General features: G+C 36.3%; 1 protein-coding gene across 3 annotated transcripts in view; it reads right to left on the minus strand.

The window, feature by feature from the left end:
- Positions 1 to 13014, minus strand: part of PPP3R1 (protein phosphatase 3 regulatory subunit B, alpha) — a 40948-nt gene that overhangs the window by 12206 nt on the left and 15728 nt on the right. For 2 of the 3 annotated variants that reach the window (XM_072857403.1, XM_072857401.1), the window contains exon 2: positions 5139 to 5178. In XM_072857403.1, coding sequence (XP_072713504.1) covers positions 5139 to 5151 — 13 coding nt within the window. In that variant the 5' untranslated portion in view covers positions 5152 to 5178. Of the gene's footprint in view, positions 1 to 5138; positions 5179 to 7335; positions 7361 to 13014 lie in introns of all 3 variants that reach the window. The other variant, XM_072857402.1, reaches the window with a different exon arrangement.

A 13014-nucleotide genomic window follows, 5' to 3' on the forward strand; every position in this document is an offset into this window, starting at 1 on the left:
TACTCACATCCAATTTCACAGGTCTTACAGTCAATTCCAGTTCACCTGCAATACAGAGTCCAGGTACAGATGCTGAGCAGCAGTTTCTACTAGAAATGGGTATTACAAAGGTCTCATTCCTAACCTTGAAGCATTCAAGCAAAGGGTTTGCCTGCATTAGAGAGCTAAGAGAGGTTCTGATCTTGGAAGAACAAGTCAAAGAACAGTAGAAGAAATTAGTATCTCTGCCAAAACCTGACCAAATATCAATCTCATCCAACGTTTTGTTTCTGGCAACGGACGCACCATGGATGAGAGAACTTGGGAAGAGAAAACAATGAAAAATCAAAGTAATTACAGGAATAGGAAAATTTCCTTTAATAGTTCACAAGCATAAAAGCCTCTGTTCGTAATGAACATATATGGATAAAAACAACATTTGCAGATGAGTGTTTCATAACTGACTATGCGAGTTTAATATCACAACAGTTTCATTATTCCTTCTTAAATATATTGCAAGCACCTCACCTACCTTTAAAATCTTTTCCACAAGCTGAAATTTAAAAAGCTTATACACTTAAAAATGTCATATTTCAGTAACATCTTTGTCTTTATAAAATAGCTTTAAAAATAAAATAGTAAGAACATAAAATAAGGGATGAATGCATTACAGTATAAGCTTTATTTTAAATTTGCATAGTTTCTGTCTATTCTTTCTTCCTTCAATTCACAGTTGTCATTTCTGCTGATTCTCTCTGCCTAGGCTGAACTTACCTAAAAACCATGTAGGTTTTCTGGGTTTGGGGTTGGTTTTTTTTTTTTTTATTTGATTTGGATTTTTAAATGAAAACAACATACATTTATGTGTAACACCAAATTTCAATAATATCCTATTCATTTCTTGTTCAGATTTCCTCCCTGAATGCGCATATACAACAGTCCTCGTCTATGATGGATGTGCCCCTTTTTACAAGATCGCTTTTTCCTCCGTATTTAACTATAGCCTGACTTTCTTAAAATGTCACATAGCTATCACTGAAGAACAGAGTACTAAATTAAGTTTTCAGAGCCTGAACAAAATACTACTTTTCCTTCTTCTCTAAAGGCTCCTTACAGGCAACCTAGTGCCCACACAAACATCCTGAAGCTATACTGGAAACGCAAGGCAGAGGATAGCTCAGATACAGTGAGCCAGAAGGACTGATGGTGGCAGTAGCACACAGAATTTTACAAGACAAGCTCAGGGGACCAGGATAGAGATGAAAACACTAGGAAATCCAAGGAGGTCCTAGTCCACAATAGTGTAAACAGCGTGATAACATCACTGAGCAAAATAAGGAGGATCAAGCTTTGTTTACATCATTTGAGGCAGAGTTTGCCTGTGGCTCATCACAGCGCTCTGAGCTTCCTTGAGCTCTGGCCACAGAGTGAGTGTTCCTCTAACCTCAAACTCATTAGTCTTCTTTGCGCTTTGCTCACCAGCTGACACAAGGCTCTATGCTTCCTATGCTTTTCAGCAGAATCAAAAAGTATCCCATCAGCTTGGCACTGATGCCTGAGCTTACAAGCTTACTAACTGGCTAGAAATAATACCTGTTAAATGTTTTTCTTTAAAAGGCTTTGCTGGTAACCCTGTAGAAACATCAAATTAGTCACTGTTTTAAAGCACACAGAATTATTTATGTTTATTTCATAATCCATTTTGAATTTCATTCACCTTGTGACTAACACAACAAGGTGGGGTTTTTTAAGCACTTCAGGTATTAAGGATTTTTTGTTAAAGAACTATCAGTATTCTCAAGAGAGTCCTCTTCCATCCAAGTATTAAAATTCTAGAGCCAACAAGACCTGCTTCATATCTTGAATTGATTTGCGTTCATCTGAAAATGTGATTAATCAGGTTAAAATACAAGAACTCCGTGCTTCCAAGAAACCACATGCAAATGCTTTGTGTCACTCCCATTTTAGTACAGTAGCTTTATCTTTCAGCTGGACACTCTCTATACCCCACTCCTTTCCCCCAAAACAATAGTAGAGGATGATCCACGATGTTTTAAAACAATTGTTTGTTTTGGGCTGTTACTCAAATAACTGATTCTCAGATAGTATTGTAAAAAGCATTCAAGTGGCAACTCAAAAAGCTTCATTAAAAGCAAATTTCTGGAGTGCAATGTGCTCTACATCGACAAATGTAATTTCAGAAATTTTGTTTTAATTCTATTTTTTCTAATCAACATAAAGGTGCATGGCTAGATTGCTATTAATATGAAAGTCAAAAGTAAAGAACGCCTTAAAAATATAGATCTCAGTGATATTAACAGGAGAATTGCTTATGTATTCAGAAGCACTGTACATCCATTGCTGCAGAGTACACAACACTTACACAGGCATCTGCAAAGTGTACAAACCATAGAAAAGCTGTATATCTCTCAGCAAAGCGGTGCTAAGCACTTCTGAAATCTAAGTGTTTACCTAAAATGTTTAAACCTGTATTTAAAAGGTTGGCTTTTCAGATACTCTTAAAATACTGGCTCAAAGTTATAACTAACAAAAAACAGAGCAGAGTGTGGTCACAGAGAGCCTAGTTTCCACACATTTTTCAAATATTAGATCATTATAAACAAGAATATTGCTAAGGTATTAGAAAAAATATTTTTGTAAATAAAACATGTTCTGAAATTTATTTTAAATGTTTCCAGGTTAAAAAAAAGGGGTTTTTTCCCCCATAAGAATGGATTGCAGAGATCTCAAAAGAAAACAGACCTTCAGCAAAAGCTCTCACCTCTATCTACAGTCTTGTCTGATTCACGAATATAATGTTTCAGAGTAGCAACCAAGACAGCCATTTCAGTCTTGGAGATCAGATTTCAAAAAGATGACGCCCTTGAGAACACATTCAACCACTTGTCTTGTATATGCTTACATGCAGCTGGCCTAATCCTTTTCATGACTTCAGATGTGTCAATTACAATTTCCTAAGTTAGGAAAGATATACTAGTCTCCTTATCCTAAAAACAAAGCATACTGTAAAATATTTTTTATACTATAAACTATTTTACACTATAGAAATACTATACTATAAAATATTGTTTACTATACTGTAAAATAGTTTTCTTCACAGCTTTTTACAATGATAAAATTTTCTTATGGGTAAAATTTTACATAGCTTGGCTGACATCAAATTTTCACCATGTAAAACAGCACTAGATTTTCAGTAATTTCTCAGACACAGCACAGCTGAGAAACAAGCACATACTGCTTTAAGGAATCCAACAGCACTAATTCACTCACTGAAAAGAACTAATGTTCTAAAATGAAGGTTAAAAAGAATATTCTTGACTATTTGATGGTGTGCATCCCCTGCATAGCATCCTGAATTTGCTTCCTGTAACTGCCAACTTTAAAACAAAATTCCTCTTGTAGAACGAGACACCAAAATAACTACTGCAGTGCCAGGCAGAGGTTATGACCCAATGCCACCATGCAGACAGTATAAATACATCATTGCTAACTGACAGTCTCCCAAAAGCCTAACCATTCAAAATCCTTATCAAATGATGTTCAAAAACATTGTCTGGTCTTGCCCTGAAAAGCTTTTGTCCTGTCAGTGGCAACTACTTGGAAGTGGCATGAACATTTAGCATTTGAAGAACAAGGTGAATACGTACCTAGTGGACTTATTCACAGACATGCATGTGTGCACCTGTGCCTGAAACAAACCCTGCTCTTTCAGGATATTCAGGCATGCAGAATCTTTAAGCACGCTGCAATCGTTCCAGGGATTAGGCACAATCAAGCAAAGGGACCCCTGTGATAACTACATCTTCCCTAGTGTATGTAGTTACATTGCCCAGAGAAGCAGCTGACTTTCTACTGTGAGAAGGTCCACCAAAGCAGAAAAAGCCTTAGTCATGCGAAACCTCAGATTTACACAACGATATCCTCAAAATACAGTTTAACCACAGAATATAATGCGGAAATCTTCTCTTTCTCTGCAATAAAAGGGGGCAAACAAGCTCAGTAATAAAACTCTAGGTTGGCAATAGCTACCAATTAATATAGCTTGTCCTAGAACCAAAAATTAAGGATGGCAACACACTACTAACAACTCTGGCAGAGACGTATCTAGTTAAAAAAAAAATTTTCAGATCTTTTGTCCCTAAGGAAAGACTGACCAATGGAGCAGTAACCTAAGATCTGAAGATCTGAACTTAAGATCAGGTTGCCTAAGTAACCTGAAAAATTTATTTAGAAAGAGATTCCTCCATGATTATTTATTTTGTATTACTGTTTGACTTGAGAGCTGGAGTTCAGTTATGACTAGCACTGTGAAAGCAACCTAGAAGATAGTCCCTATCTTGAAGAATTTATTATCCTGTGTAAGAACAAGATCTGATTAACCGAGGAATGGGAATTTTATCAAGCAGTCTGTATATACATACACGGGTCTACACGATTTAGTGCTGAAGAAAAACATTCAAGGAAAAAACCAGTTAAAAATAAGTACGCTTAACATAACACCACAGGGACTCTTCACAAGACAACCCTTTCTTTGGTCAGCTTTAGGCAAGAAATACTTTGTTATTTTTACAAGGTAGACTAACCCCATGAGGCAGAGCAATGAATTTTATGCTCACGTGGTCAAAAGCAAGTAACAATAAGTGGCTTCTCACCTAAATGCCTGGCTGCAAGCATACGCAGGAAAAAAATGCTCTTTTAGCCTCAACCTCTCTTTCCTCCGAGGGTGCAAAGACAGCTTAGGCAATATACTTTGCTCGTAACATAGCACATACTGCACCACAAGCTGTTCCACATCTCTGAGGAACTGGCACTGGGACTGATGGAAAAGCCCCACCAGTTATAACGCCTCACTGTACAGACATCAAAACTATCATGTTTGTTTTGTATTCTAATGAAAAAAAAAAATCAGAAAATCTTTACAGGTGATTTTTTTTTTTAAAGATGGACTTTTTTTTATTTTACAATCTAACAGCAAAAGCTCTATTATTTTAAATTTTCACCTTTTAATTTTACTCTTTTGATTAGTATATACGCTGCGTAACTTTTCAAGCAGTAAATTCATACATGAAAGTTGTACATATCAACCTCCAAATAAGATTAACCTCCTAACAATATAATGTAACAATTAAAAAACTTACAATGCGAGCACATTTCCAAAGGGTAACTTGCCTCATTTCCCTGAAACACAAAAAAAAGAACAAAGTTGCAATTATTCCCAAGTTAGCTTAGAGGAACTATTTTAAGTTTCAGCACTGTGAAGATCTCGGGCAATACAAGTTACACAGTTATTTAAAAATATGTATCTATTTTAAACCCAACAACCATGGACAGTGCTTTATTTGGATAGGTCTATGTTACCAAAACATACGAAGAAATACAAAACCATTAAGAGGCCTCCTCTGATGAGAATTCCCATGAAAATATCAGCAGCCCACATGATGATAAGAACTTCAATCCCATATTCTAAACTCAAGAAATCAAACTCACTACTTATATATTGTGCAAATGCTATTTTTCAAGTTAAAATAACATTTAATTTCAAGACTTCACATAATCTGCTTGACCATTTTATACGCAGAAACAGACATGTCCTTATGAATTACCGTGACAAATCTTACTCACTTAGCATAAGAAAATTGCAGCATTTTTTCTCCCCAGAGCCACCTGCCCACTCCCCCCAAAAAGGATTCACACAGAAAGAGTGATGCAAAAAAGTGGTTTACGTGACTAGACATTCGGAGGTAACAGCTTTACATTTAAATATTTTTGTAATGTACTGTGTTAATATGCTCCTGTTTTGTAGCTTAATGGAAAATTAAACTAAGATTTTAAATCCTTGCTGCACTACAACAGCCATAGCAAGAAAAATTAAAACTCTTGAGTGTACAGTCACTTTGAACTTGAACATGCTGAAATCCACAACTACTGCAACACGAACGCCAAAAGACACAAATTAAAAGTTGGTATTTTTTCCCAAATGCCTCACTTTGAGCCAGAGATCAAAATACACACATGCTTAATATTTTTTCAGAATCAGTCAGCAAAAGAGTGACCACATAACTGAAGAGATTCATAACCAAATATTTTCAAAAGTTATTTTTAAGGGAGTATTTTATACAAGAAAACAAAACACATTTAAGAATGAGTCTAAGACACAATCTATTCAGCAGTGATTCTCTTACAGTGTGGAGTGTAAGGTATTCCATAGCTGAGCACTTGCACAGAAAGACTCCTCAAAATTATACAAAATTGAACAGAAATACAGAGATTTCTTGACAGAAGAAAAAAAAAGAAAGAACTACATTTAGCCTAGAAGTATGCGACTGCATTTCCTAATAAGGACAGAAAGGGGCAGAACAAACATCTCATGAATCTAAACATGTCTGAGAGGAGATGTGTTGTGGGGAGGTTGTTTGCTTTTTTTTTACCTTCAGAACACATACACTTTGCTTATCCCCCACAATCCACAAGCTCTCTTGCTTCGTTAAAAAAAGTTAATACACTTGCTTTGTAAGTAGAGCAGCGAAAGATACAGCCTAAACTTCTTCCCCAATATCTACTTATAGCAAGACAAAGTAGCAGAATAGAAACGTAGACAAGGACCATCAGGTCCCTAAAACTTCAAAAGCATGACTGAGATATTCTACAAGAGAAACTTATTCCACTGTGGCGAGGAAGCCAGGAGAACAGTGCCACATGGAAAATCTTGGACAGAACCCAATCAAAGTCTTAGAAAAAAAACTGTGAAGACCAAAACAGGTAGTAAAAGCCTAGTGTATGTATATGAATATAAAAGGGTAGGGGATTTAAAATGGTGGAAAGCAGAATTTTGAAACAAGAAGAAACAGGAACCAGGGGATCCAGCTAGGCTGCTCAAGACACGAGGTCATGAAGAGGCAAGAAAAACACCAGACTGGAAGGCTGCAAATTAAAGGAGAAAGTTGAATTAAAACCAGTGCACTTATGCACATGCACACACAAATACACAATCATAACTATATCAGAAGACTGTTCTGGGCACTTACATCCTTGTTCAGGTGTTGGGAGAAAGTTAATTTCTAGTACAGGCTACTGAAATCAATCTGCCTAAAGAAGCATAAAATGCTTCTGAAAATTGAGCAGGAAAAAATAAAAACAGGAATAACTTTTTTTCAGTTCATTAATATAAGGAGTCTTACTATGCATCTAGATGCACATGCTAAGCCATAATCAAGTTATCTACATGAAGTAGCCTAAAAAAAAAATATTTGGAGAGCAGAGAAAAAAGTGAATAAACTTCAGCTTAGTTTTTCTGTGAAACTGTCACTGCTAAAAAGAAGTGTTAAGAATACTTACCTATCCAGGACTGGAACTTGGGTATCTACAAAAAATTAGAAAAATCTAGTAAGTGACAACATAAAAATTACATGATTATTCAATATTTGCTACACAGTACTTAATAAGGTATTTTAAAAAGTAGTTACCTGCTATTGATGTGCTGAGTGTTCATCTTCACAGGAGAATCCAAAAGTATACTGTTTTAAAGATATTTTAATCCTTTTTTTTTGTGCAAATAAATGTTCAAGCTACTCATGCCAAGATTCCTGTTTGCACAGCTGTGACCAGGACAAACACAAAGGTGTTCCTCTATACCAAAGACTTGATCCTCAGAAATGAAGATTCATGATACGGTCTTGGGGGTGGGCATTTTTCATCGTATTCTGAACAGCAGTACAAAAAGGTCACTTATTTGTCCCCAAATACAATCAGTTTGTGTACACGCTGTATGAGATACAATATAAGCCCTGAAACACAAGTGCTAAATAGGTTCAATATTTTCTTGATGTTTAAGAATAGGTAGGTAGTCAGTAAGATGGAAGGTCTAGCTACATCCACATTAATGTGTTACGAAAAAAAGTGTGGAGGGAAGCACAGCTATGAGACTTCATAAATTATCAAATGAGCCCTTTAAGAAAAGGAAAAAAATCAGGTACATCGTCATCTGTACAGTTTTAATGCACAGAATTACCAAATTTTAACACCAGGACTAGGTAGCATTCCAAAGACTGCTGGAAAAATACAACTTTGTGATTGGATGTACTAACAGAAGATTTTACATCATAATTATAAACCTTATTCAGCAAAAGAACACTGCATTGACATATATTTTTTTATTTTATGAAGTTTTAAGAAAATGATACTCATTTGTAAAGACAAAAGTCACTGTAAAATCTCCAAACAGCATCTTCTATTTCATCTCTGATGCAGAGATGTTCATTTATACAAATAAATGTGTAGAGTAACAAGGTTCTGATACAACTGTCATAAGATTGCCAACTTAAAAAAACTCATTATAATATTAGTATTTCCTGACAGATATATATTTAGCATACCTCACATGAAGTGAGAGTATCCTCTCATATACACCATATTAGCACATTTAGAAACGAGTGACACATGGTTTGTTGAAGAAATGCAGCTTGTACAGCATCAACACTCCACAACAGATTTTCTTGGCAGCTACGTCTAGTATAAAACATGCTTTCCTCAGCTGCAGCTGGGTATTACTACCATGCTGCTGGAGTTCAACTCTCTTCTCTTGAGTTACATAATTAGAACAAGCAGCCGGAATACAACAGATATTTTGAATACCCTTACCCTTTTAGAATAGTCTCGAATTTTTTTTGAATGCTGTTAGATCCTACAAATTAATTCCTGGTTAAACAGCAGCAAAATCATGGCTCATAGACAGAAATAATTACAGATCAGGGAACAGTCCAGAGTCTGCTAACAGAAGGCTGACCAAATTCTGAATACTGCAGAAATATCAGTTCACTAGAGAGAAGTCAAACCATGTCACTAAAGTATTTCAGAAGTTCATATGACATGTAGTTTGTTCCTTTAAGAATAAAAGTGTTCTCTGCAATTTTATTATCTATTAATTATTTTTCTTTTCTCCTTTCAGCAGCTGTGCCTTTTCACTGATTAAGGATAACCTACTAATGGACTTTAGTCTTATTTCTTCTGTAGATTATCCATAAAAATGTGTTTCTTGATTGCTCTTTCTTTGGCAGTTACTTCAAATACTAAATCACTCTCTCTTCTTAAGATAAGCTTTGTACGTGCTCCTCCGAGGTAGGATAGTAGCAATTATCTTGACAAGTTTCCTCTTACTGAAAGACATGAAGAGCTGTGGATAGAAAATAAAAAAGTAAATTTGCAATTAGCAAAACTAGCAACAGAAGCTAAATTCTTAGCTGAAGTTGTTTATACAAAACAGCTTGTGCACAGTAAAACATCAGACCACAAAACAGTTCTTTGGCATACATTAGTAGAATACACTTTCTAGATCTGTTTAATTGTATGTTACTTTTCTGCAGGATGTACATCTTCTTGTAAATAGTTCAGAGACTTAAATTATAGTGTCAGCCTTCAATTAGTCTTCTGCTTTTATAAAAGCAGAAAATGTGTTTAAATGCCAGCATGCCACAATGTCAGCTTAGGACTCATCTCAAATTTAGTTCTCAAAAGGTGGCGTGTGAGGGACTACAAATACAAATGATCTCCTAGAACAGTTGAAAAGTTAGATTGTTTCAAAGCTTTTGATTTGTTTCCATAGTCGGATAATAAACTAATTCAACAAGTGGCAAGAGCGGTCTCCTAAAATCTGTTTAGTACATGTATAGGAGTAGTTGTCTGAGATTTACTACAATTTCTGCAGCAACATACAAAGAAGTGTAATAAGCTCATTCTTGTTGTACATGGCCTTAAACACGCAAACTGCTGTGACATTGCAGTTGGCTGTTACACCTATGCACCAAAGCTTCCCACAGAAACGGAACAATACTAACATTTCTGCATTTGTGTTTTTGATGTGTGGGCACCTCATGGGGTGTTGTCAACATGCTGTACATTGTGTTTCCTGCATTTGCTCCTGCACCTTCTACATAACTAATTATCTTTGTTATCACAAGAAACTACAGTGTGCAAGTGAAACAGTTAACCAAGCCATGTCAGCTGGGGGTCAGAACTAGGGATTACTGAGATAATCAACTTCAATTCTCAAGTTACACAAAAAGCTGTTTTCCATCATCCACTACTACAACTAGAAAAGAATGGGAGTGTTAAGAAAGATGGCAGAGGCTAGCAGTCAGCATTTTAAGAGAGCCTACTCAAAAGACCCTTCTTCCTCTTCCACAAACACACAAAATGCTTCTCTATCTTTTCTCATTCTTCTCCGTACCACCAAAATTAATGATTAATGAAAGTTACCTGTTGCAGAGAATTCTTCCTCCTCCTAGTCCTCCTTGGAGCTTGTTTTCCATGCACTGCCATTTTCAAAGCTTTAACAATGAAGAACTGCCAGCTTGGTGAAGAGAAGTCTGTTTTTTTGGTTTGTTTGGTGGGGTTTTTTGTTTTTGTTTGTTTGGTGGGGGGGGGGGGGCGTTTGTGGGTGGTTTTTTTGGTTTTTTGGGTTTTTTTAATGGCCCTTGTTTAACACGTTACTAGAGCTTTGGCTGTCACAGACTGGCACTGTATTCCTCATCAACAACCACCAGGCAAGATAGCAAACTAAAAAGGATGGTATTTGTTATCAAGGCTGCAAAAACCTTTGCATGAATAGAACATGCCACACGCACATCCACAGTGGTTTAAATATTTGTTAAAGTGAATTTCAGACAAAGCTCAGAGGCTTTAAGACACTTTAATATTTGAATTTCTGAATTAACTTATGGTCAGAAAAAAATATGCAAGATCTCACCTACTGTAATTTGTACACTTCATATGCAACTTAACAGAGCAACTAAAGCCTAAAAGAAGTTCACCAGAGCACAGATGAAAGACATGCAAAGATTCTGTAGACACCACAACAAATATGACTTAAAACAAGACAAACAGGAACAAGGTTTGACTGGAAAAAAAGCAGCAATAAAAACACTTTCACCGACCCCATTCAGAAACAGTGTGAATATACTTCGCCTTTTTTGGTTAAATCTGATTAGAAAAAACAAAGCACCCTCATCAAACAAACTACTCAATACAGAGAAGTTGTGTCTTAGCCCGAGAGGAGCCTGTGAATCAAGAAAAACATGTTACTGATTATCTTCCAGTGTATTTAACAGGAATATCTATTTGTACACTACAGAAGGAAACTTGTAAAGGAGATGTCATAGATAAGACTGCTAGGGAATTTGGCATTTGTGGTTGACTCAGAGTAATTAACTCACCTTTTAGGCTTTTCATTGCAGCCTCTAGAATAAATCTACTTAAAATTGGGATATCACAACAGTTACCTGAAAACAAGACCGGACTTAATTAAAGAGCTGATAATAGTGCAGACTAACTGCCAAAATTTCAAAAATAACATTTAAAACAACTTGGTGACTTTTACATTGTTTTACACAAAGCAGGTACTCAGTAGCTGCTTTGCATAAAAGTATTCGAGGCACAGTGTGCAACTCCCCCAAATACTAGCTCTTTGGAATTAGCAGCAATCTATCACAAGACTTCTATTCAAATACTAAAAGAATAAATCTACCTCTGAGGTTCTTATGATCATACTAATGTTGAGTCAGATATTGTGATGCAGAAGAATTAAGTGAAGCCAAGAAATGAGAGGGCATTAAATTAGAAGACATGTAGAAGTTTGAGCAACTTCAGAGCAGTGACAGTTTCACTGCTGACCCCAAATTCTCAACCTAGCTTCTAAGATCATGACCCACAGAAGAAATTAAAGAAATACATAAAAATGCCTGACACCCTCCTCACATTCAGTAAGTTCCAAAATTAAGTATCTTCTAGCAGTATGCTGTACTACACTTCCCAATCTTACATTATTTTTCCAGGCCATCAACAAATCCATTCACTCTTCTGAGGGGCAGCCTAATTCCTTGCCCTTCTAATCCTAATGCTAAAATAGTATGACAGCAATTTAAGATGCAAGACTTCCAAGCTGAGTCCAACCAAGACGACAATTTACTGAACCTTCACAATTACACAATTTTCACAACCTCAGCTCTGCTTATGCCCTGCTCATTTTTGTAACCAAAGCTGTGCAAGAGTCCCACCACATATTTCATAGCCATGATCCTGTCTGTCCAAAAGTCCAACATAGTACCTGGAAGTTGGAAACCATCGCATGTCCCTTCTGGTATTTGGACTGTCAAATCTGGGCACCTCATTACCCTTTAGTGTGAACGTTAGGCTGTCCACATGCACAACAGAAGGAATTAAACAGGTTACAAATGAGCAAGGAATTCTTACATGGTATCCAGGAAAGCAAGGGATTACAGAAAAAAAGGAAAGAAAAGGCAAGGAAGAAAAACATAGAAGCAGCAGTAATGGTAACAGGTAAGTAGCACAGACCACAAGTGGGACAATAAAGGACTCAGGCATTCTGTTGGTACTTAAGAGTTGTGCTCTCCTGCTCTTCTTCAAGTAAAACTTCCCATTAAGATCAGTAATTTCTATTATTAACAGTACTCCAACAGCTAGAATTGCCATCATATATTGAATTCACAGAATGGCAGGGGTCATGAAGAACACAGAACATGTTCTTTACCAAATAAATCTTGCAATGTTACATTAGCAAAAGAATAAATGGTATTGTTACGGAAGAGTATCCACCATTTGTTCCTTTAATTCTTCAGTCAACCAGAAATAAGGTGCATATTACAGTAATGTATTACAGTATTTTCCCCTGGACCTTCAAACACAAGATACATCTACAGAAGCAAACTATGAAATTTATGTATTGACCTTAAATCTTGGTATTTCTTTAGTACTTCCTATGAGCTGTTAAAAGTAAGAGTTCCCTAGGTATACAGAGATGAGGAATGGATTCAATAGCCACCAAGTTTTAGGATGCACCCTAAATATTAAAAAGAGAACCCACACTTGAACTTGCTTTTAAGTTATTCCAAGCGGTTTGGGGACACATTTGCTTTCCCAGCTATGTCTGTTGGTCATTGAGAAAACCCATAAAGCATGAGGGAAAAAAAGTTGCAGGAAGGCCATTTATTCTAGTACCAGAGT

Source organism: Ciconia boyciana, chromosome 3 (assembly GCF_034638445.1).
Source record: "Ciconia boyciana chromosome 3, ASM3463844v1, whole genome shotgun sequence".
Classification (NCBI taxonomy): domain Eukaryota; kingdom Metazoa; phylum Chordata; class Aves; order Ciconiiformes; family Ciconiidae; genus Ciconia; species Ciconia boyciana.